The sequence below is a fragment of the Lampetra planeri genome, chromosome 59 (genome assembly GCF_965212315.1).
Source record: "Lampetra planeri chromosome 59, kcLamPlan1.2.h2, whole genome shotgun sequence".
Taxonomy (NCBI): domain Eukaryota; kingdom Metazoa; phylum Chordata; class Hyperoartia; order Petromyzontiformes; family Petromyzontidae; genus Lampetra; species Lampetra planeri.
This window is the reverse complement of record NC_136165.1, coordinates 2,238,554-2,263,366: the sequence shown is the minus strand read 5'-3', so window position 1 is coordinate 2,263,366 and position 24,813 is coordinate 2,238,554. Positions and strand designations below refer to the sequence as shown.

Here is a 24,813-nt window from a genome sequence, read left to right as displayed (position 1 = left end):
CGTGGGAAAGTGCGGAAGAAAGCTGCACAGATAATGAAGAACAAATAAATGACGATACAAACGATACAAAAGTGAATAAATGAAGCGCAGAATCATTTTTCCTAGAGTTGAAGGGAAACTGGGAATTGTGACAATGTACCGTTGAATCGATGCGCGGGGAGGCGAGTTGAATTGTTACATGCGCGTGCTCTAAACCGAGTTGCTTTGCGCGGGGGTCAAAAGGTCGAACGGACTGCCCTGGTGGGTGGGGGAATCCGTGTGGTGTGGGAGCCGGGAGGGGGGGTGTGTCGAGGGTTTCCCAAGCCCTTCTTCCGCCCCCCTCCGCACCTTCGAGTTCATCGCTCTCAGACACTGTTCACGGCGGGACAGACGTTCTCTCGGGTTAATACGTAGGCTTTCGCGACCAATATCATCCGTAACACAGGTTTTTTTTGGGTTTGATCGTGTAAATATATAAATGTGTCATTAAACCCGCCACCACCCGACACAGCTGGGTGGTGTCATCAGGCTATCACCTGATGATGCTGGTTGTAATTACTGGCGAAACGTTGTACTCGGATTGTAAATGTTGTGGCTTGGCTCTCCAACACACCGGTTAGTGCTGTACTAGTATAGTACACTATACACTACACTATATACTACACTATACACTAGTGCTGTACTAGTATACTACACTATACACTACACACAATACACTATACACTAGTGCTGTACTATTACACTACACTATACACTACACTATACACTAGTGCTGTACTAGTATACTACACTATACACTACTTATACACTACACTATACACTACACTACACACTAGTGCTGTACTAGTTTACTACACTATACACTACACTATACACTAGTGCTGTACTAGTATACTACACTATACACTACACTATACACTACACACTAGTGCTGTACTAGTTTACTACACTATACACTACACACTAGTGCTGTACTAGTTTACTACACTATACACTACACTACACACTAGTGCTGTACTAGTGACGAATTGGCACGTTCTGTTTACGTGACAACCCTTACTAATTGGCTGTCAGGTGGTGGCGGGTTTAACGACACATTTACATATTTACGCGATCTAACCCCTGCATTATGGATGCTCTCTCCTCCACCAAGCTTCTAAGTGTCCCCTAGACAGTGTACAGTTTCAAGTGTGTGCATTGTCTCTCAGAACACATCTGATTCACTGGCAGTGCTTGGACATTCACTTTGGTTGCCAATGTTGCTGCCGGAAGCCAGGCGGTGGTGTCTTCCTTTCATCGCACTCTTTATTCACACCGTGGTCACCGACATGCTCCGACTGTACAACTGACCTTCCTCCTGTGCCATGAGCTGCCAACCCCGGGCGTACAAATTATTAATTTAGTTATCGGTGGTGGCCCGGGGTTCCAGCCCCCCTCCCCCTACGAGCCCTGCCCACATCACGTGACCCTGCAAGCTCAGTGTTGAAACGTTCCTGAGCTGATGAAGGTCTTGGCGCAGGACAGTCCTGTGGGTAATTTGTACCGTGTAACGGTGGCAAGTTCGCGTTCATAGAGCATGTGTACTCTGCTTTGTGGGTTAATGAGGACAGATTTTGAGTTACATCTTTGCTGTGAAATTGCACCCATTGCCCAACAACGTTTTTTCTGGGCGGTGTGAATGTCTCTTGCTAAGGCAGTGGTGGCGGTGGTGGTGATGCTGATGGTGGCCAGGTGTTTTTCGCTCCGTCCTCTTTCAATGCAGTCTTGTTCGCGATTTCATCACGTTTGTCATTTAGTGCATTTTGAAAGCTCGTTGAGACAACTTGGCGTATAACTGCGCGTCACGAGTACAGTGATGTGACGGGCTTTGATTGTACACCCTCCCCACGGTGCCGCCTGCCTGGCGTCTCTCGCTCATTTCTATTTGCCTTGGCTTATCCACTGTGCCTCCACCCCCCTTGCCTCCCCCTCCCGTCCGCCCGCCCCCCCGATTGGGGCATCGCTCCGATGCCTTTTACGTCGTTCTGTATGCACGTACTTAACCGTATTCGGCCCCAATAAAACGGGGCCGACCCAAGCGTGGCGTTTAATGCAGAGCAAACCTATCGGCGGTGCCAACCGCTGCACTTTGCTCTGTCGCGTTTTTTTATGGCGCTCTCCCGCTCACGGCTATCAAAAAGAGAGGGGGGCGAAGGGGGGGGGGCTTTACGAGCACGAGTGGCTGTTATTACGAGAGGCTCTATTCAATCACCTGGTGTGGCGCGTGCTCCATTGCCAAAGCCTTTTTTTTTGCGCGCGTGCCTTTGTTAAGGTCAAAAACCAGCCTCTGCGGTGAAATTTACCCCAAGGGAATCTCTCGGTTGTCGCCCGTGCGATGCCCGCTTCCCGCGTGCCCGTCCCCCTGAACAGGAACCGTTCGTCCCAATGGATTCTTCGTCTTTGCGGCAACTATGGGGACGGCACGATCGGGATGGACGAAAAAGACGGGGGGAAAAAAAACATTCCCTCTTTACAAATGAAGCAAGCAGTTATGTCGCCACACACAAGCGCGCCCACTCTCGCGCAGGCCCTTCTTCCGACAGCAGAGGCGCGAGCAGCCAATTTCAAGGGCGGCGGCGGCGGGCGGGGGGGCTGCATCTTTACCTTTTCGCGAGCTGCAACCTCTAGCGGCTGCACGGCGTACGCGAACTGGTGTACGTGCGACGTGCGGTGAGCCTTAAAACAAAAAACACGGCCAATCGTCCCGCGCCTATTTTGCAAAGCGTGCGAATCGATTGGGAATTTACGAGCGGGCGGGCGGGCAAACGCGGATGGGCGCACGTGCACTGGCGCATTGGTGAGTCCCCACCAGCAGCTGTGTCCCACGGACGGACGGCGAGCGCATGCTTACGCTGGCCTTCGCCTGCTCCGCGGAGCACGTGGCCACCCTGGCCCTTGTTGAATATTTCCCGGTCGGGCTACGGCCACCCTCAAGGGGGTGGCAGAGGGGTGGGGTTTGGCCGGTCAGCGGTAACGCCTACAGATGAAAAAAAACACACTAAAAACGCAGCCGCCTGGCAGTAACAGTCAGCAGATTGTATTAAGGCAAATTAGCAACAGCAGCATATCGCGGCCATCTGTTGTTGCGGGAACAAGGCGGAGTTTTATTTATTTATTTGGTGTTTTGATTCGGCATTGAGAGTCAGTTCGACTGCGAGTGGTTGGTGGTGGACTTTGTGTAAGGAAGCATCCCGTTCATCGGTTGCAAGCAGTTGTTGCGTTTTCTGGGTGCTGCTGCACGCATTTAATGATGATCAACATTTATTTGTCCTTTTGCCTACGTTGCATGTAATGGGTTTACGTTACCCACTGCGGCCACTAGAGGCGCTACGTTCATAACGAAGTTATGGAATCGATTCGTCAGGGGTTTAATCGTGGCGTCAATTCATGACATTCGATCGAATGAGACGTTTTGGCCTGTTCAGTTGATGAGCGTTTGGCCTGAACAACAGGTTACTTTTTTCTATCGGACATTACGATGCAGTATTCTCACTGCGTTGCTCAAATCGTAGCCACACCCATCCTAGGTGTTCGTCTTCGAGGTTAGAGCCCTTGTATTTGTCTCGGTTGCATCTTCATTTCATCGCAAGTGTTTAAAAAGAGTGTCTGCGACGGGCTGTGGAATGGACTTCAAACGGCGGTGGGTCGCATGTGCACCCCCCCCCATGGCACGCGACTGGGGATGACTGTGGGCCCCCTTAAAGACACCACAGTTTGTTATTCGGACCGTGCTTCCCGCGTCCCTGTACAGCCCTGTTGTCGATCCGCTGCTGGGTGGCAGGAGGCCTCCGCACGCCGTGTGGGTCACTGCGGATTGTTTGCCCACAATCCACCACGCTAGTCGGTGGGCGTGTTAATAATAGCGCCGTATATATTTTTGTTACATGTCCTTGTTTTTCCCACCCTGGAGAAGGGGGGGGGAATGGTGGCGATGATTGGGCCGATTCGATCCCTAACCAAATGGAGTTAACTCGCAGCCGTTTCCCCCCGCCGTTCGTCGGGGCGCTCCACTCAGAATAATTGTTGCACTGCTCGTGGGACAATGTGCGGGGTCGGATCAATAGGGAATAAATAGCGAAGCGGTTTGTTTACTTGCCGAAATGAAATGGCGTTTAGCACATTGACCAATGGACGTCGCGGATCGATGCATTACGGCGGCGTTTGTTTAAACACGGCAAACCCCGAGCGATGCATTAAATGACTCGTCGATGCAGGTGATTTCATTTCAACAAGTAGGCAAACATTTCGTTTCTGTTTTATTTGCCCCCTGTATATAACATGTGCTGAGTTGAATTCTATTAACCCGGCTCCTGCCCTTTCGCGAGCGTGCACCGTTGTTTCTCTTCTTAAGTCGGTGACCAGCGAGCTCATTGAGCAGCACCGTCTCTCCTTGCGCTACCCTGGAGGGTGAACTGAGACATTGTGATTGGACACAGGCTCTCTGCTGCTGGATGAAGGCTTCCCCATGCCGCCGCCATTCCTAACGTTCATGCGATGCCACAATCTTCAACCGGTTTCATCGCTCATCACACCACTACCTCTGTGGATGTGGTCCCCTTATTCCGTCTCCACTCTCGTCCGTCGGCCCTCATCCCTCCCTCCGAGTCACGTGACCTGCCCTGGCGCATTTTCCTTCTCTTAACTTTGAATATAATGTGTCTGCCCTGTGTTTGTTCTCTGCAAGGTGAGCCGCCCTTTCTGTTTCTAAGTGTGATTCTGAACATGTAGCCATCCACGCGCTTCTTTGCGTCGCTTTGAAAGCTGAGACCCGAGTGAAGATATTTCACCCAAGGCAGGGGCACGGTTGATGGAATGCTCACATTCGTTCTGTGTCGAGCAGGAGCCTTTGACCGAATCACCTGGAATGTGCCCGAGCTCGTCAGATGTTGGGAGCCAGCGGGTTAGAGCTGGGATGGGTGCTTGCGCAAAAGCTTCTTTTATTCAGTCGGTGTTGTGGGATATGAAGCGGAATCCATTAGTTTTTCTGGTCTCCTCCCACCTTAAACTTGCACGGTGAAGTATGGTGAAATTTAGCTCACGGGTCCGCAAGATGCGCGGAGGCCCTCATCCAGCAGTGGATTTACAAAAAGAGCCCGCAACATCTACACGTACGTACAAGAGCTCCCTGTCGACACGTTCCGTCATGCGCGCCGCTGTCGCGGCACGTGACCTTGTGGCTGCTCATAACAGGCGCTGGCCCCCAGCGTCATTATATATTCATTGCTGGTCTCCCTATCGGACGAATGAGTGGCAACCACACTCATGTTCTCACCGTGACCCGGATGCCACTGGCGCATGGTGCCGCCCGTCTCGGACCCGCCGTTGATCGGCTTCGGTCGGGAGAGGTTGCCGCCTTGGTGTCGTGTGTCTTTGTGCCTCTCTGGAGGTCGCAGTGAAACGAGGCGTGCTCGTAAACGCGTGTCGGAGGAACCATTAACTTACAGCTACTCGGGGGCACAGGGTCACCTGTGTGTGTGGTTGTGAGTTTTTAGGGTTCTTTTCTTTGTATTTCCCATAAAAACAATTTTAGATGAAGGTGTTTTGGGGAATGACCAATTAAAAAAATTAGTCTTAATTTGAAGTAAAAAAAAAAACTTGTTGCCAGTTTGTTTTTGTTTTGCCAAATGCTTGTGAATGGTGACTTCAGCGTGCAGCAGTGAACAGTGACTTTTCAGCGCGCACACCTGTGAAATGACGATGTTCGAAATGAAAGTGCAAATCGATGGTGCAACACGCATCACAAGGATGACATCTCATGACGACATCTCATGGTGTCATTCGAAAGAGCGTAGGCCGGCGTGTACCAGTATCACGGTCAAAAATTATGAGAAATTACTACATTTGGAAGCCATATAGCAACGTCGTCCCTCTGCCGGCAGGCTAATGCTGACTTGAAGTCCGGTGCTGGGTTCACCTCGTGCGTCAAGATGTGCTGCATGGGAGGCCTGGGATAAATATTAAGTGACGATCATGATCATGATGATGATGAAATGATCCGGCTCTCACCCACAACCTCCCGTTTTTGTCTTCTAGGGCCGCCCCAAAGTGTTCAAGCACTGCGAGCCAGAGCTGGAGGGAGCCCACGCAGCGCAGGGGGAGCCGACGTTGGACGGCACCGACGGCACCGACGGCACCAGCTCCCCTGCCGGCGAGCTCTCGCGGGGGGCACGGAGAGAACCGCCGGGTTCCGCCGACCGTTGCTGGGGCCGGGACGACGCGCGTTTGGGGACCGACTGCCTCGGCGCGCTCGATGGAGCCGCGGCGCCGAACTGTGCACCCCAGATTCTGCCGCGGCCTGCGCCTGCCGGACGTGGACCCCGGGCAGCGACGTCGTCTTCCAGAGCGGCCGCGAGGGCCTCCGCGTGCGCCGAATTGAGCGGCGGCGGCGGCGTTCAAGCCGACCGCAGGATCGCTGCCAAGATGGAGGCGCCGGGCGAGGAAGGAGCGACTGGCGCAGAGGCCCGACCGAGGCCCGGCGAGGCCCGTGCTGTTGTGGCGAGCCGCTTCCGGAAAAGCAAAGTGGCGTACCTGTCATCGGCGTCCGAAGATAGCCAGGAGGAGGAGGAGACCGCGTCTTCCGGCGTCTCGCGTGCCGCCGCTACCGCCACCGCCGCCGTCGCCGCATCGACGGACAAAGCGCGGAAACCCGGCGGCGCCCAGGCCCTGCCCACCGGCAAGCGGGACGTCCCGTCCGGGTGCCCCGGCGGCCCCGCGGAGGAGCGGTGCGGCGGGCTGCCGGCCAGGCCCACCACGGCCGACGGTGCCGCGTCGGCGCTTCGCCACACGGAGGACTTGGCCGCGGCGCTGCAGCCCGCGCTGCAGAGTTGCGACGGCCGCAAGGACGGCGAGCCGCGCGTGCCGAGCCTGCCGCCGGAGCCCCGGGAGCACCGCGGGTCGAGGCACGGGTCTCCCGAGCCTCCCCGGCTCGTGCGGGAGGGCTCCTTCGAGGACGGCAAAGCGGAGGTTTTGGCCGACGCGCCCGGCTGCGACGCGGGGCCGCGGCGGACCGGCGACGTTTGCGCAAAGGCCTCGGCGAGGACGAAAAACGTGAAGAGGAAGGCGGCGCACGGCCACAGGCCGAGTTCCATCATCGGGGGCCAGAGCCGGGCCCCGAAGATGCCGACGCTACAGCCGGAGCTGGTGGTGCGCAGGAAGAAGGGGGGCGGCGGGCGCCAGGCAAAGGAGAAGGCGGGGGCCGAGAGGCACGAGCTGGACGCCGAGTCGTGGATGGTGTATCAGAGCCGCTCCAACAAGGGCGCCGGCCACCTCAAGAAGCTGAACAAGTTCGGGCTCCCGCTGAACAACACGGAGCAGAGGCCCGTGTCGCTCATCGCGCAGGCCGCCGTGTCGCCCAAGTTCAAGGAGTTCGGGCACCGGCCAATGCCGCCGCCCGGGATAACGGGGCGGCCGCCGCTGTCCCTGTCGCCTCCGGCTCTGCCCATGGGCGGCGGATTCCTCAAGCGGCCCGTGATGTTCGCCGCTCACGGCGCCGACGCCGCCGACGTGAACAAGCCCAAGAGGGGGCGGCCTCGGTCGAAACCCTCTCTGCAGAAGGACAAGCCGCTGATGGCGCTCGTTCCGCCGCTCGCCGCCGCCGCCGCCGCCAAACCAGCAGCGCCGGTGCCGCCCCCAATAAAGCGCACGATGCTCGGCATGTTCCACCAGCACGGCGGCGGGGGCGGCGTCGGCTCGCTGGTCTGCCTGGACGAGAGCAGGCGGGGGAGAGGCAGGCCGAGGAAAATGGAGATGGGCATGGGTGGCATCATGCGTCCGTCACCCATGCTCTCCGCGGTTCACGTGGGCGGCCATCTCGGTACGGCCGTCTTCGGGCGCCAGGAGCTGAAGGAGGGCGGCGCAGCGGGCGGCATCGACGGCGCCGGCGGCGGCCTCGAGATGGACGGAAAACGGTTTAAACGGTACAAGGATGACAACGACGCCTCGCCCACGGACGTCGCACACCACGCAGAGCTGCAGGCCAAGAAGGACCGGCCAATGGTCGGCAAGGTACTGGACAAAAAATTGATCAAGAAGATCAACAAGATGAGGACACTGAAGCGAAAGAAGATCCTGAAGCAGATTTTGACGCCGGGAAACGCGATTCGGGAAAAGCCTCAACCGAGGGTGGCTGGGCCCGTTTCCACCATTGCAGCGGCGCTCGGCTCTCGGCTCAAGCAGCAGATCAACGTGAGCAAGCGTGGCACGATATACATCGGCAAGAAGAGAGGCCGCAAGCCCAAGGCCACGTCCGATGGCTGCCCAGTCTCCGGTCGGGGTAGCGCCCTCTTCGGCAGCGGCAGTGATTATGGCGCCAGTTTCAACCCACTGAGGAGCCAGCAGCAGCACCTGCAACATCAGCATCTGCAGCACCAGCAGCATCAGCAGCACCTGCAGCACCTTCAGCACCTGCAGCACCTGCAGCACCAGCAGCACCTGCAGCACCACCACCAGCAGCAGCACCAGCAGCACCAGCAGCAGCACCGCGCCGGCGCACTGTCGCCGGCTGTGTCGCATCCGGGGCCTTCTTCGACACCGCAGCCGTCGCCGGCGCGCACGCACTTCTCCAGCTTTAGCGGCAACCAGAGCCCGCCGAGCAGCGACGCCGGCAGCTTTGTGGAGCCCACGCTGGCGCCGCCGCCCACTCCCCTGCAGCGCCGCTTCGTTCCCACGAAGGCGGCGCGCAAGTCCGTGCGGCCGCCCTCGCCGCCCAACTCTCCGTGCTGCCGCGCGCTCCCGGACGCCGCGATGATCCTGAAGGAGGCGACGCCGTCCCCCGCCAGCGAGTCGCACAGCGACGAGACGGTGCCCAGCGACAGCGGCATCGGCACCGACAACAACAGCACGTCGGACCGCGGCGAGAAGGCCTGCGAGGGGCTGCGGCGCCGGCGGCAGCATTTCACGGGCGACGCGGCCTCGGCTGACGACATCTCCGCTTCGGCCGTGGCGGCGGCCGCCGAGCAGCAGGCGCTGAAAGCGTGCGCCGGCATCGCGGGGGCCGGCGTCGCTGGCGCCGGCGGCCCGGGGGTCACGGGCCCCGGGAAAGAGAAGAAGGCGCACCGGGGCAAGCGGCGGCACCGCGGCCTCATGGGCGACCTGCTGCTGTACGAGAAGCTGAAGAAGCAGAAGCGCAAGCGTAAGAAGAAGTACCTGCAGATGCACGCGGCGCGGCAGGACCCGGGGTACCTGTCGGCGCTGGAGGACGCTGTGCGCTGCCTGGCAGAGCTGCGCCTCACGCAGCGCGGGCCTCGCTACATCCCGCGCGACGTGCTGCCCTCCATCTTCCGCGTCAACTTCAGCCACTTTTACGCGCTGGCGCCGCCCTTCGCCTTCGACCCGTTGCACTATATCAGGCGGGCGCCGCCCGACCCGCGCGCCCTGGGCATGCGGCGGCGCGGGAGGCCCCCGAAGCCGTCCGACGGCTGCTCGCAATCGCCCGACGCGGTGGCGCCGCCTCCGCCCTTCCTGCCCGGCGTGGGCTACCCGCTGGCGACGGGTCGCTACTTCGACTCGTTCGGCCTGCCTTACATTTCGTCGCCGCCGCCTCCGCCTCCCCCCGTCACCACGAGCAGCCTGAGCCTGGGCTACTACGGGCAGTACCCGCCGCCCCTCTACCCGCCGCCCCCCATGCCGCCGCCGCCACCCGGGGCTCTGGCCAGTCGCCTGAGCCCGTTCGACTTCCGACTGGGGGCTCCGCTGGCGCTGCTCAACGGGCCGCCGCCGCCGGCGTGCTACCGCAGCAAGAGGGCACGGCCGGTGAGCGGGCGGCACGGGAGCAAGCTACGGCGGCGCGAGCGCGAGGCCTCCGAGCGCAGCTCTCCGGACACGTCGCCCGGTCCCCGCGCGCAGTTCCACGTGAAGGACGGGCGCTTCTCGGACGATGAGGAGGAGGAGGATGATGAGGAGGAGGAGGAGGAGGAGGAAGAGGAGGATGAGGAGGAGGAAGAAGAGGAAGAGGAGGAAGAGGAGGAGGATGACGAGGAGGAGGAGGATGACGAGGAGGAGGAGGAAGAGGAGGATGAGGGGAGGAGTGAGCATCGTGGACGGGAGGGAAGGCTGATGGCTGGGCGCTTGGCGTCTGTTTCTCGGTTGCAGGTGCGTCCTCGTGATGATCGTGCGGTCGAGGGAATTGTCTCTTGAGCTCCCGAGTTAATTCTTTAACTTTGTAACCCATCAGTGGCCAAACATACGGAGCTGAATAGCTCTCCGATTGTGCTTTTGGGTTGTTACCGCACGTCTCGCTCCACTTGCTGGGAACTTCTTTAGGGACAATTCATAAAGGAGCTCCCAGCACGTGGAGTGAAACGTCGGACATCGTTGCCAAACAACAATAAAAACCGAAAACACAAATCCGGGTTCTGTAGCACGACCGCGAAAACGGCGAAAGTACAATTCTCATCGTTTATAACTCTTGTTACATCCACAGTGATCGCTGAGTTCCAGAACATCCGCTTGTGATTTCTCTTGCAGCCAAGACCGTACGACGCCATCAACGAGTCGATTGACGCGTGCGTGCGGAGGTACTCGCAGCCCGGCTCCGCCAACGCCTTCCCGTGGCGGTCGCGCGACTGCATCAGCGGTGGCGCCGGCTACCGCCGAGGCTCGCTCGACGAGAGGGCCCGGGGCCGCCCGCCTGCCGACATGACATCCCCGGCCTTCATGGGTGAGTCGCGTAGCGGCGTCGGCTCTTTCTCTCTCTCTGTCGACGTCCGGCGCCGTCCACTTTTGAGAGGGTTGGCACGGGCCCGTGGCGCTGTGGTGGCGAGATGTTAACTGCCTAGCCTGGTGTACAGGAGGTCGTGGGTTTGATACGGACCGTGACATCTGCCTCTCACCGTAATCGCGTATATTTTACTCCGTTCCTCCGATTTTTCCCTCCACATTTAGAGTCGACATGCGTTTCGAGTATTTTGCCGCTATAAATGTTTACATGATGATGAGCCGCTTCGTTGGGCTATCATTTGTGGCCAGGTGGCTTCTGAAAAAGTGGGGCCTTCCCTTTGTAAAATAGAAATAGTTTAGTTTTATCTTCTTGGTTTTTTCGGTAAAGTCACGTAGAAGGGAAGTAATAAAATAATAAAAATAAAGCATAATAAAATAATTCTCACGACGTTTCGGCCACAACGCAAGCAGCCGTCCTCAGGTGAAGGAGGACGGCTGCTTATTATGTTTTATTTTATTATTTCCCTTCTACGTGACTTTACCGAAAGAACCAAGAAGTTTAATCCCTGCAGTCACGAAAGCTTTAAATCGAAGTTTAGTTTTAGCCTATCCTCCTCTTCCCCCTGACTCGACCACCTGCCAACGCCACTCGTCGATCTAATTTACGATTTGACCTCCCGGCGATTCGGTGATTCGTCACGAATCCGATGCTCACGATTCCATTAAAAAGCTCGAATCGCCTTTGCCCTGCGTCCACCCATCCTACGACGGTGACCACCTCCGGGAGAGTTGCGTCGCTCCGGCGCTGTCCTCCTCCCCCGCTCGTTATGAATAGTTTTTTTAATCGAATTAAAGTGGGAGCCCTGTATTTGCTTGTGCTCAGCACCCGGTAGCACCGAAGCCTTGAGGAGCTCGCCAGTGGCTGTCTGTGCACAACAGGGTTTTAATGTAAGTCTTCAGCAGCTCACCCGATAGCAACAATCGAAACATTGGGTAAGGGTAAGAATGCTTTTTTTATTGTCTCGTGCTATGATGAGGGTTTGTGTTTTTTTTATTTAACTTTGTTGTTGTCATTGTTGTATCCTCAAATCTTGTAACTCAATTTTAACCCACTTCCCAATGTGGTATCGACTGCAAACTTGGTATACTTATGTCATACTGATGACAATACCATATTCTATCATAAAAAAATAAGAAAAAAAAGTTAAACTATATTTTTACACGCTTTCTATGCACTCACTCTGTGGTTGTTGTCGTTTCCTCAAATCTTGTATCTCAATTTTAACCCACTTTCCAATGTGGTATCGACTGCAAACTTGGTATACTTATGTCATACTGATGGTAATACTATATTCTATCATAGAAATATATAAAAGTATTTTTAAACATTCATTTTTATATGTTATGTTTCGGCTTGGGTCTAATTGTCCACGCTCAACTGACGTTGGCTGTAAATCATCACGGTCCCTTACGTTATAACAAGCTTCAGAGCCACTTACTGGAGTCGTGGAGTTCTGCCATTACTCGTACTCTACATTTCATTAAAGCGTGTTTAAAAAAAGTATTTTTAAATATTACTTATTTCTCAACCATAACCAGAGGCAGCTGGATATGTTATCTCTTCCCTGATCCGACCCCGACCCCCCCTTCCCCCCCCCCCGTATAATGCAAGTACTGTCAGTTGCTTTGTAACGAGGCCCTCGGGAAGGTATTATAATTTGAAACCCAAGTAACATAGGTTATAGGCATTAAGGAGGTGCCTTCCATCGCACGCGTTTTCTCGACAGTCGATTTTGCGGGGTTTTTTCGGTCACCCCTGTTGGCGTACTTCCTCGCTCCACGTCCACTCTGCCAGGGTACCTTGAACCCAAACAACATTTCCGTCACGCGGCAATCCCGTCCCGCGCGAAAGGTGCCGAGGCCCACATGAGCTTCACTGCAAAGCCTCCCTCGCCGGACGTGCACTACTCCTACGTTGCGCAGGGCGGTATGACCGCAGGCTTGCGGTTGGCGACCCTTGAAAAGAAACCACTCCAAGCTGCCCTAAAATATATTGCACACGTCATTGATGCTTGAGCTTTTTTTTGTGTTTTATTTTCTTCCACCCTTCCCCCCCCCCACAGCATTTAACTATCTTAAGGTTTGCACACCTACAACTAGATCGCTATAGGAATGCGCCCGATCTCGTCTGATCACGGAAGCTAAAAAAGCAGGGCTGAGCCCCAGTGAGTGCTCCACTGGGCAACCGCCGCACACACAAAAACAGGTGTTATAGGCTACTAATGCTTTGTTGTCGGCAGTACAGGGCAGTGCCAACGCGATCCATTGCTGTACTGTACTTCCATGCTCCCTCCCTTCACCAACGCACCTCCACTGACCACCGCGGTGAAGTTGTGCTCAACCTCCCGTGACTTGACGCCGCCATGGGAAGGCCCCTCGTCCAACAGTCGATTTGGCAAAGGACTGCACGCGCACGCATTGGTAATTCGTTTTCCGTAGGACACAACGGTGAACTTTGAACGTTCATCTCGGCGATACGTTCAAAGCGTCCGCTGCACTTGGGGCTGAGATTAAACATTCCTCGATAATAATCCCCCCGTTGGAAGCAAGGGGCCAGGAAGGTGACGCACCTTTAAGGCCCCCCAGGCTTTTGCTTCAGGTGTCAAGGTTACTTCACTCTATCCCCCCCACGTTGGCCTCCACCACCCACCCCTCTCCCTTCCACACCAACACAAAGATCGTCCTTGATGTGACACGCACTGACTGTTGGGGCGAGAAGTCCTGTTCGCGATCGCTTACGGGGCTGCAACAGCACACGGGGGGATGGTGTCGCCACTGCCAAATGATGCTGTTTGCATACCGCACCAGCCGCCCTTTTCGGGCTGAGTCGATCTAGGGGAAGGCCAGATACCCACCGCTAATGTTGACCATTTAGCGCAAGTTGAACCGAGGTTGCCGGCTTCCTTGCACAGTGCCCTGACCGCTGCACTACCGCTCCCCCCTCACCCCGCCCGCACACATCACCCCACATGCCACAAAGGTGTGGACAAGGAAGGGCGATTAATGGAACATTCTTGAGCTGCCCAAGGAGACGAGGTGCTCTTAGGTGGGGGGGTGAGGGCGGGGTGCCGGGGTAAATTGGAGCCTAATCTCGCTTGGAATGCGGCCATAGCAGCGCTTGTCCAAACCTGCAAGTGGCCATCAGCACTTAGGGTGATGAAGTCGGTCATCGGTTTGTCAAAAATCTTTTTCAGAATCGATCGTCGGCCTCAAAGCTCCATGGATTTGATCGTCAAATCGGGTTCAGCATTCGTAACGATCAACCCATCGGCATGCACGCACGCGCGAATGTTGAAACCGCGCGGCGCGTTTCAACATGATTGTGTCAAGCGGTCGCCTTCTTGCGGGGGGCCACCGGGGTCATCAGGCACCATGTGCTACTTTTCCACAGACGAACGGGACTTTTATTTTGCGATTATTGACAAAAGGTTAAACAAAAACTAAATGAACAGCCCCAGTGAGAGCACCATCCACTCTGTCCGATGGCTCCGAGTGACTTGATTAGCAAACGATAATAGCGCCCGTTCTCCCATCAATCCACTGCTGGATGAATGCCTCCTTATGCCATATCGGTCTTGAGGGTTGGTTAACCGTGTGTCCACACGCTCGTCTGTGCCGAACCTGGAATTTGCGGGGGGGTGTGTGGGAGATCGAAGGAGCGGTTCGCATATCACTCGCCTCTGTTAGCCGTGGCCGGGCTTCGACGATTAAGTGCAATGCTCTAACCACTGCACCGCCACTCGCACAACCCTATTATTGCAACGTTGAAAGTGCCAATTTAGATTGCGAAACGTTAAAACCTCGAGTACGTTTTGGATACGAAGGCCATTCCGCATTCCTTCGTTACGTTGTTGCGGTTAAGAGAGCTTGGTGATGGGCCGCGTGATACCATTGGGGTGCCGGTAACTACGGAGGTCAGGAAAAAAACTAGACAAGACCGGTCGGTCAGTGAACGGTGGTGTTTGTCTCACTTATCGTTTGACCCCCCCTCCTCCCCAGTTGCCGAAGCATATGTCACTAAATTTCGATTTAAAGCTTTCGTGACTGCAGGGATTCATCTTCTTGGTTCTTTCGGTAAAGTCACGTAGAAGGGAAATAATAAAATAATAAAAATAAAACAATAATAAAATAATTCTCACGACGTTTCGGCCACAACGCAAGCAGCCGTCCCTCAGGTGAAGAACAGGTCTGTCGGAAAGACAGCGTCTGAATAAAAAAAAGGGTAACCTTCAGACGCTGTCTTTCCGACAGACCTGTTCTCCACCTGAGGACGGCTGCTTGCGTTGTGGCCGAAACGTCATGAGAATTATTTTATTATGTACATTTTTTATTATTTTATTATTTCCCTTCTACGTGACTTTACCGAAAGAACCAAGAAGACATATGTCACTATTTCACTTTGGAGAGCATTTCCTCCCCAGCTGAGGCCACCGCACAACCCTACCCCTTCTCACCACCACCCGATTCGCCCCCCCCCCCCGCCGCCCCCCCCCCCGCCGCTCCCGTGCTCGTTGTTGGCGATCAGCGAGGCCCAACCGCTTGCACCTTCCCAACCGCCGCTTCCTCCTGGGTGGCTCGCGAGGGTCACGGGGTCGCGCGCCTGCGGCCGTTAACGCAGCGAGACCCTTTGAACCCGGATATCCCTGCAGCTTACCGCCGGGAGATTTGTTGCGTCTGGGGGCTCCATCCCCCCCCCTCCCCCACAGCCTTTGCTTGCTGGCTGCCATCGCAGGCCAGCCACCGCGCGAAGAGGAGACGTGCGGCTTCCAAGTGATATCAGTTCTGCGCCGTGCACCGTCACTGGACTCCCTGTAAAAAAATAAAATTTTGCACTGTCCGCCGATATAAGGGAACCCCCTTGCCTCTTGGCAAGTGTCAGAGCCCCCCGGGCAGAAGCACAAGCACATCCGTGTGGTCACAACGCCGGCCCTCAGGCCATCTGTGCGAGATCAGTCTTAATCCTCTGCCCGGAGTAGCGCAGAAATGGATTAGTCGTTTTGTTTGGGCGTTCGCTTGGATGTGCGTCAAGGCCTTTGCGCAGCCTTCCCCGGTCAAGAGGAGCTGTGACCGTTCTTGATCCACGTGCGAAGACCACCTCGCATGTGTCGGCCTTGACACCTCCCTTCTGCCGGCGGTGTGCTGTCGACGATCGTCATCCACGGTGCGCGGAGCGGTTCCGTTGGGTGGCTCTTCTCGGCCGGCCATAGGGGGGCCGCCAGAGGTCGCAACCGGGTACCCGATACCCGTATCCTACCCGATACCTGGCTACCCGTACCTACCCGTACCCGGCCGGGTACGGGTAGCCGTTTGCGACCCTGGTGCGGCCGGGTACGGGTAGGCCGTGAGTCACTGGTGAGTCACCGTTTGTCACTCATTTCGGGTAGGGTACGGGTAGGGAACGGGTACCTGTACCCGGCTGGGTACGGGTACCCATTTGCGACCCTGGTGCGGCCGGGTACGGGTACGGGTTAGGAATCAAAACCCGTTTGCGACCTCTGGGCACCGCGCAAGATTTTATAGACTTGTGCCAGGCACCGGTTTTTTTTTTGCAGTCGACATTTGCTCCCGTTGGGCGGTTGCTGTTTCTCATCTTGCATGACTCCCCTTCCACTCCAGCAACCAAGGCTTTCTCTCGAATCGTCCAGGCAAAAGCTAGCTCGCTGGGAGGTCCACTCATTCTTCTCTACTGCTCTCATGGTCTGGGTTACCCTTAACCCAGACATCTGTCCTGTCGACTGCCCCCCCCCGTTCAAGTCCAGCCTCCTGAGCTTAATTTTTGTCCTCTACCCATGGCTGACTGCCTCTCTCTCTTGATATATAAATAAAAGCCCACGCTTTGCGTAGAGCGTGTTGAAATGCAGTCAATCTAGTCACTATAAATACCCACCTTATAGTGTGTACAAAAGGTGTGTTCTTGTAATAAAGAGGCCTATTACAGTGGCTTCAGCAGTCATTTCAATAGTAGTGCTGTGACATCATCTTTGCAAAACTGTTCTCCAACACAAAGTGGTGCCACTGCCCACTGTCCGAATGGAAATTTGTTATTGTTACAACGCGCTCAGACATTGTTATTCACTCATTTTCAGAGGATGGGGCCACAATCGCCGATAAAACATTGAGGTTTGACAGCACATTGATGATGGTGGTCGTTTTCACGATTTCTATATTGTCAGGGGCCGCACTAACGGCCACCAGGGGTCCGCCTGTGGCCCCGCGGGCCTTGCAATGAGGAACACACCGCGCCAAGAGAACACTTCGAATGCAATTGAGCCTAAAGTAGGCGCTCGCGTAACGGCGCAAGCATCGTTTGAATGCGATGAGAAATCGTCGTGAAAAACGTTCTTCGCCACTTTTGCTGTGGTCTAAAAAAACTCCCCGCAAGCCCTTCGGAGAAACGACGAGGCCTGCGGCAGCCGTGCTTTGTGTGTGTGCATCGTTGGCGGGCCGCTGTGCCGAAGTTGTGGCCGCCAGTTGGCCGGCCGGCATGCAGTTACACCGTGCCAGGCATAAACTGTCCCTCCCCCCCCCCTCCCTCGGCTGCTTCACCAGATTTTGGCGGTGAGCACAATCGTGATATGGTGAGCCTCTGCAAATAGAATGTCCACGCGTGTGTACACCCCATTTCTTAATCCACTGCTGGATGAGGGCCCCCTCCCCATGCCGTGCTAGTGCTAGTGGGGGTAACTTGACCGTGCTTCGTCATGGTGGTCGGTGCGGATTGGTGAAGGCAGGCCAATGACCGGTTCAGATAAATCTCGGCACCGATGTTCGCCGTGGCTGGTAAATTCTCAACTCGGGATGCCGGGTTGATAGCGTGGTGCGCTAACGAACGTTCCACTACTCCCAACAATCATAGTAATTAGCAGCCAGCAGGTAAGCGGATTGTTTTAAGGTCCAATTGCAACAACAGTTGATCCATTGACCAAAGGAGCATAGAAGCGCAGTACAGTCCAACAATATGGGTTTTTTTTCTCCCACACTCACTGCTGCCCACAACATAACGCAGCCTCACCGCCGCTGCCTTTGATGACCTGGCGTGCATGACGGTCGCTCTTTGTCGCATTATCCAAACTCAAAACTCCTGCTTAGCTTCTGAGATCTACAAAGGGAATAAGGGAGCAACGGGAATCAACGCCGCGCGTGTGAGAGTCTCAATCTGGCAGAGAGAGAAAGAGAGAGAAAAAAAAGAATGTGTGGCATTTGGCAGATGGCATTAATGGAGGAAGGGCAGTGTTTGTTTAGAGTTTGGTTCATTGACTTTGTCCACGGGGAGAAGCAGAGAGAGAGAGGGACACGGAGAGCGAGATGAGGGCCAACCCCCCTCGGTGGACTGGACTGACCGGCAAGGCAGCATTTGTTCTTTTGTGTGGGTGGCAGCAGCATCAACACACACTCACAAAGACAAAGATCCCCCGTATAGCCTTCGGTGACTTTTGGGGCAAGTGTTGTTAGCAAGCACAGCACATTCAGGGCTGGGTGGCCATCACCACGCCCGGCCGCCTTTGTCTCCCGAGTGGTGAGGTATGCACACCACACCAAGTGCTAATTTGAGGCCGAGTCGACCTAGGGGAGGCCCAGGACTGGTTCAGATAATCGTCACCGGTGTTGGTGGCTGTGAGCGAGAATCGAACTAATTTCTGGGTTCGTAGCGCAGTGTGCTAACCGCTACACTACTGCACACACACTACTGCACGCACACACACATGCACACAGAGATGCATACACACAGATGCATAAGCATACATAAGAAGAAGAAGAACAACAGCCGCCATTCTCTTCTTAGTAGCGGCGACGTCTCCACAGCGCTTGTGCCAGGCTAGGTGCACTTTTTAGGCAATTTGAAGTGTTGAAGGCATCCCTGACAGGAGGTCACGGGACAGACCCAGGTGTTATGGGTTGACTGATTGAGATGAATGACTAACGGATGCACCTCGTCCACCGACCTGGTTAACAACGAGGGATGGGGGGGGGTGATCGCCATAAATGTATAAACCATCAGAATTCTAACTCCGGTCATCCTCGCAGCAGCGGTGGCGGTGGCTTGTTGGCTGGCCGTCGAACAAAGACGGTCAACGCTTCGCGCGCTTTTAGATGTCCTTCTGCGGCCATCTGGTAACGCTCTTCCGATATTAGGAAGCCACTTTGCAGCTTTTAAATAATCTACATTGACAAACTAATTTCTTTAGAACTGCTTTTTGCGTGTTAGTTTGTCCTTCCTCTGCGCCTCCGATTAACACGGTTGGCTACGGACGGTGCTAAAGGACTTGAACATGTACATACATGCAGCAGTAAATATTAATGTAAACACACACATAAAACACAAGTGCCCCAGTAGGGCCTACACGGTGTTAAAGTTTACGTTGTTTAATCAGACGAGACACCTCGGTAAACTGGACCACCAAGAAGTTCCAAAGGCGTGAAACCAAATAAAGTTAAGAGCAACGAGGCAACAGCTTGCAATCTCAACATGACGACAACTTTGTCACGAGAAATAGAAAGTGTTGCACGAACATAAATCGCTCGTTAAATAATAAAGTCGTCGCCGTCCCCCCCCCCCCTCGTTGCACAAGTCGAGGCAAGTTTTGTTGGGGAGCAGCTGTTAGAACCTGCAATGGCGCAGGAGGAGGTCGTGTGACCGGTATCGAAACTAGCTGCCCTTTCTCTCCCCTATCCTGAAGCTTTCACACGGGCCGCGCAACTATTTTCTGGCTCGGTCAACCTAGAGGAGGCCCAGGACCAATGCTAAATATTATTCGCTACACCATCACTGCCTACTCATCAACAAAGACGGATCTCCCCTTTAGTGCCATTAGCACCTCCTGAAGGGCGACACGGCATACGAGGGGGTGGGTGGCGAACACCATGCCCGGCAGCCTTTGTCTCCCCATTGCTGATGTATACACACCGCAGAAGGTATTCATTGAAGGCTGAGATGACCTAGCGGAGGCCCAGGAACATTTCAAATATTTGCCACTGTTTACACTATGAGATCTCTTTTACCAGTGGCAAAATATGATAGTAGGTTTTTACCCTTTTAACTGGTACAAAACTGACACCTTTATTATAAAGGTGTCAGTTTTGTACCAGTTAAAAGGGTAAAAACCTACTATCATTTGCCACTGTTATTGGTCATGAGCGGGATATCGAAGTCGGGTCACCAGGTTCATAGAGCAGCGCGCTAAACAGTGCACCGCCACTCACCACTACAACACACACACAACGCACTCATTACACACTCCACTAACGCATCGCACACTCCCCAACACACACACAAGCATGTGCACACACACACACACAAGTCCTTGCACCGAATGCTGTCGAGTGTCAACACAACCAGAGCTGGCTGCTCACGTCCCCCAAAGCAAAGATCCCCGTATAGCCTTAACAGACTGTTGGGGCAAGTGCTGTTAGCGAGTAACACCTGTGAAGGCCGGAACGGCACACGAGGAGAGGGGGTTGGTGGCCAGCTCCACGCCCGCCCGGCCGCCTTTGTCTCCCCAGTGGCGATGTTTACACACTGCACCAGGTACTCATTTGAGGCTGAGTCGACCTCTGGGAAGTCCAGTGACAATTATCTGAACCGGTTCTGGTGTTGGCCGTGAGCGGGAATCGAAACTCGGGTCGCCGGGGTTTGTAGCGCGGCGCGCTAACCGCTACACCCGCCGCTCCCCACTGTTGACCCCCCACACACACGCACGCACATGTCCTGGCTTGCATGCGTACGCAAAGCACCGACATGGGACGCTCGCTCGCACTTGCACTCAATAATAATGCGCCTGTGTAGTTGATAAGGGTGCGGAGCTTATGTGGAAAGCTCAGGGTGTGGGGGGTGGTGGGGAGTGGGGTGCCTTCAGAATAGCATTGCTCTGAATGAAATCCAACGCTCGGAGATGGACACGCGAGTACGGCAATTATTTACGTCACTTAATACAGTACTTTAAGTGTCTGTTTCTGGTAACAATGTGTGGGTTTGGGGAGGAGAAAAATACCCAGCCCTGGGACCTTAAAGAAACATCACTCTCCCACTAACCAACCTCTTCGCCAAAACCCACACCACCAGTCGGCAAACCGCATCATAACGCTCCGTGGCTGACCCGCCCGCCCGCCCGCCCTCAATTCGCGTTCGTTTATTTTGACAGCCGGGTAAGGGGAAGGAATCGTGGCGCTGAGGACGCCCTGTTCCTTACGCAAACGCGGGGGGGGGGGGAAGCGAGATCGGTGAACAATCGTGGGTGGCGTTGTTGGGAGGGTGGTGCGAGGTGGGGGGAGTGTGTCGTGCGGAGGGCATGAGATAAGGTGGGGTGGGGGGGGAGCCGCTGACAGAGAAGGAGCCGGGCGTGGAGAAGTGGTTCTGTCTGTGGGAGCCGCCGTTTCGTTTGTGTGGACGGTGCCGGTGAAGAGGTGGGGGGGGACGGGGTTTGGGTTAGAGGCCGTCGCTCTTCCTTTAACAGCCCACTTGACAGCGGCGCGGCCCCGTGCGGTCACCCCCTTTGGCCGCAGAGCAGGAAGTTATTTGAGGAATTAATCTCGGCTACGTGCTTCTGCGGTGCTTGACGGCTCCACTCATCTATGGCCCCTGCTGTAGGCGCCACTCACCCATGGCCCCCTGCTCCAGGCAGAAATTGGTCAATCGCCCTCCCACCCGCACCACACACGTGGACCGGAGGGGTTATCGTGAAAAAGTTTTGACACGGTCTCCATCTTTTGCCGTGGTGGCCATTATGAACCCGCGTAGGGAAGACCCGGGTGTATAACTCCAGAATCCTCTGGGCCGTGATGGGGGGTCAGGAGTTGACATTCAAACGAGCGGGCTCGTGAGCGCCACTTACGTGCAGAATTTTTTGAGCGTTGCTCCCCCCCCCCCCTTGTGCTGTTACACTTTCATTGTCTCCCAGGTTTTTCTTGCACGCACAAACAAAAACGCTCCTCCAAAAAAAATGAACTTTTCCAAACGTCCCAATGTAACTTTGTCTCGCGACTAGGAGCGACGGATGAATTGACGTAATTGTATGTGATTGTTACGTTCAACCCGGTACCGTGCGTTTTTTTGGCGTCGTTTGGCACGCAGGCATGGTCGGCCTGTCGGCGCGAGACCGAGACCGTGACCGTGCCGGGCGGTGCTGGCCCCCAGGAGCCGGCCCGCTGGGCAATGGAGCCCCGTCGATGGCCGGTGGCCGCAGGAGGTCACTGTCGGACAGCTCCAGAGAAGCAGGTGGGGGGGGGGCACCGCGGCAGTCACTGCCAGCACGCGTGTGGGGGGGGGAGGGGGTGGTGGTGGTGGTGTGTGAGGTTCTTGCCGCCGTTATTGTTGCTTGTAATGTAAACCGTTGAAGAAGAATCGCGCGTCCGCGTGCAAATCCGTAAGTGGTTTCCAATGCGCGTTTAGCCTCGGAAGTATTTTAGTGAACGAGCCGCACGTTAGCGACGGTGTCATGGCACGGCTCGAGATGATGAGTCTCGTTGGCGCTGGATTTTTATCGCCGTGTTTTGGGGCAAGACTTTGATCAATTTTGCCGGTTTTCTCGAGGGTTAAATTCCTCGCGGCAACACAATGTTACGCAAAAATGTCATTTATAAAGTGGGTCATATTCTTCTACGAGAGTTATCGTCGGTTGTAAAATATTCTCAGCCGTTAATCCACTATTGGGTGAAGGCCTGCTCGCCCCACATGGGTCATAGGGGTTGTTTGACTGTGGCTCGTCACGCTTTTTAGTGTGGGTTGGCGAAGGGGAAGCCCACAAGCAGTTCATTAGCTGACGTGTTAGCCGTGGTCAGGAATTGAACTCGGCTCATATAGTTGTGCCTTTGATTGCCATATAGGTCTGGCTTCTGTTTCTGTGTGCATGCAACATTATAAGCAAGTAAAGTGAGCAGGTAGGCGAAGACCTCCAGACAATGAGATCACGGGCCTGAGCTGGATCCCAAAATATCGTTCAGCTGCATTTAAAAGAAGCCGTCCTTCACTTCCGCTCGCAAAAATCTCACGACACCTCCGTAAAGCGAAACCTTGGCGCAGTTTCAACTTCGCAGAGTCTCATCCGTTAATTGTGGCCTCTGAAACTGCTATCGTAACCGCAGTGCCACCGGCACCTGCAGCGCTAACCAGGCCTGCCGTCCATTCGTCCGACAGGTTCCGCTGCGGGCGTTGGCAGGTCCGGCAGTTGCTGCGGCGGCGGCGGTGGTGTCGGAGGCGGCAACGCAGGCCGCATGGCAGCGGCGGCGGCGGCGAGCTGGGGTGGCAACTGCTGCGGTGGCGGCGGCGGCGTCGTCGTCGTCGGCCGCACCAAGCGCAGCGAGGCGGAAGCCATGCGGAGGCAGGCGAGGCGCGAGGGCCGCGCGGCCCTCGGCCTCGAGCGTCTGCAGGCCGCCAAGCGGGGCCTGGTGCACGTGGGCCGCATCCTGCGCGCCAAGAAGCTGCAGCGCACCCTGCGCACGGGCAACAACGTGCCGTGCGAACGGCGGCCGGGCCGACCGCGCAAGGGACCGCAGGGCGCCGAGGTGGGCGCGGGCGCCGTATGCCTGCCTGCTCCGCCGCCGCCGTCGCTGCCGCCGAACTTGACGCCGTTTGGGAATCGTTGCGGTAAGCGGGGGGGACAGGCTTGGCCTTGGCTTGACCAGCGTTGCATAGCAGGTGTTATAGGCTTTGGACCTAGGCGATGGGCAGCCAAATTCATTGTTGTACTGTACTGTTACCGAAACTATGATCCCCGCCTTCATCAACCCGCACTGACCTGCGCGGTGAATTACGGTTAAACAACGCACGCAACCCACACTGGCGTGGGGTGGTCCTGATCCAACAGTGCATTGACTAAAGGAGGCTCCTCGTGTGTACGCACGCACACGCACACTTTTCTGTTTAAATAACACCCGTCGGAGCTCGGAAAGCAACAGTTGTTGGGGTTCCTGCCTTTCAGGTTCACTGAGCGTGGGATCACACGGCGAGGCAGGGAGGGCGGTGGCCCCCGCGGAGGAGCCGTCCAAACCGCCGAGCGGTGCCTGCACAGGGCGGCCGCTGCGTGTCTCCCGCGCCCACAGGCCCGACCCCGTGAGCGACGCCATCGAGTCGGTCGTGCAGAACGGCCCCGAACGGCACGACCGGCCGAGAGCCGCCGTCCCGAGGCAGCGGCGACGGCGGAGGCCTCAGAGCCCGAGGAAGCGGCGCCAGTGGCGGGCCCGGGCCGCCGCTAGGGGCCAGCGACACCGCCCGGAGGAGTCGGAAGGGCGGCACAAGCGGCCCGAATCCCAGCCGGAGCCGCAGGACGGGCCGGAGTTGGCGGAGGTGGGGGGGCGGCCCCAGTGGCCCAAGGGGGCCGAGGGGCGGCCGCCGCGGCCCGAAGCGCCGGAGGCGCGGACGGAGCGAACGGACGCGACGGACGAGCGAACCGTGCGGCCGGACGCCAAGGAAGGGAGGTCGAAACGGCCAGACTCGACGGACGGGCGGCCGCGCTGGCCTGAAGTGGCAGAGAGGCGGCCAGTGCGGCCAGATCGGCCCGCGCGGCCAGATCGGCCCGCGCGGCCAGATCGGCCCGCGCCCACGGAGGGGCGCTTCAGACGGACAGAGGCTGCCCTGTTGGGCCTGCATGAGGAAGTTACTGGTAGCCGCCGGCAGCGACAGCAGCAGCGACAGCAGGAGCAGCAGCAACAACAACAGCAGCAGCAACAACAACAGCAGCAGCAACAACAACAGCAGCAGCAGCAGCAACAGCAGCAACAACAGCAGCAACAACAACAACAGCAGCAGCAGCAACAACAACAGCAGCAGCAGCAGCAGCAGAACAGGGGTCAGAAGCGGAGGCGGGCAGCCTCTGAGACGCCATACGACGGCGACCAAGAGCAGAGGAGCAAGAAGGCGACGCTGGAAAGGCCGGGTGTGGAGGAGTCCAGGTGATGCCACAGTACACACAGGCGCATTAGGCCTCTTGCAACACATTCATTTTGCTGATTTGAATGGGTTCTACACTCGGCGCTACGTGCATCGTATTCTGCGCATGACAGTTGATTGCTTATAATTATGTGAAATTACATGCAAATGTTTTGTCGTTGCCAATAGTTGGTGGGCACTTACGAATAAGAGGAGTT

General features: G+C 56.1%; 1 protein-coding gene across 3 annotated transcripts in view; it reads left to right on the top strand.

Moving 5' to 3' along the window:
• The window catches only part of LOC144736147 (histone-lysine N-methyltransferase ASH1L-like), a 96,299-nt gene that overhangs the window by 33,688 nt on the left and 37,798 nt on the right, over positions 1-24,813 (top strand). For all 3 annotated transcript variants that reach the window (XM_078618725.1, XM_078618726.1, XM_078618724.1), the window contains exons 3-7: positions 6,052-10,107; positions 10,483-10,675; positions 21,803-21,946; positions 22,865-23,314; positions 23,649-24,618. In XM_078618725.1, the coding sequence (XP_078474851.1) occupies positions 6,052-10,107; positions 10,483-10,675; positions 21,803-21,946; positions 22,865-23,314; positions 23,649-24,618 (5,813 nt within the window). The remainder of the gene's footprint in view (positions 1-6,051; positions 10,108-10,482; positions 10,676-21,802; positions 21,947-22,864; positions 23,315-23,648; positions 24,619-24,813) is intronic.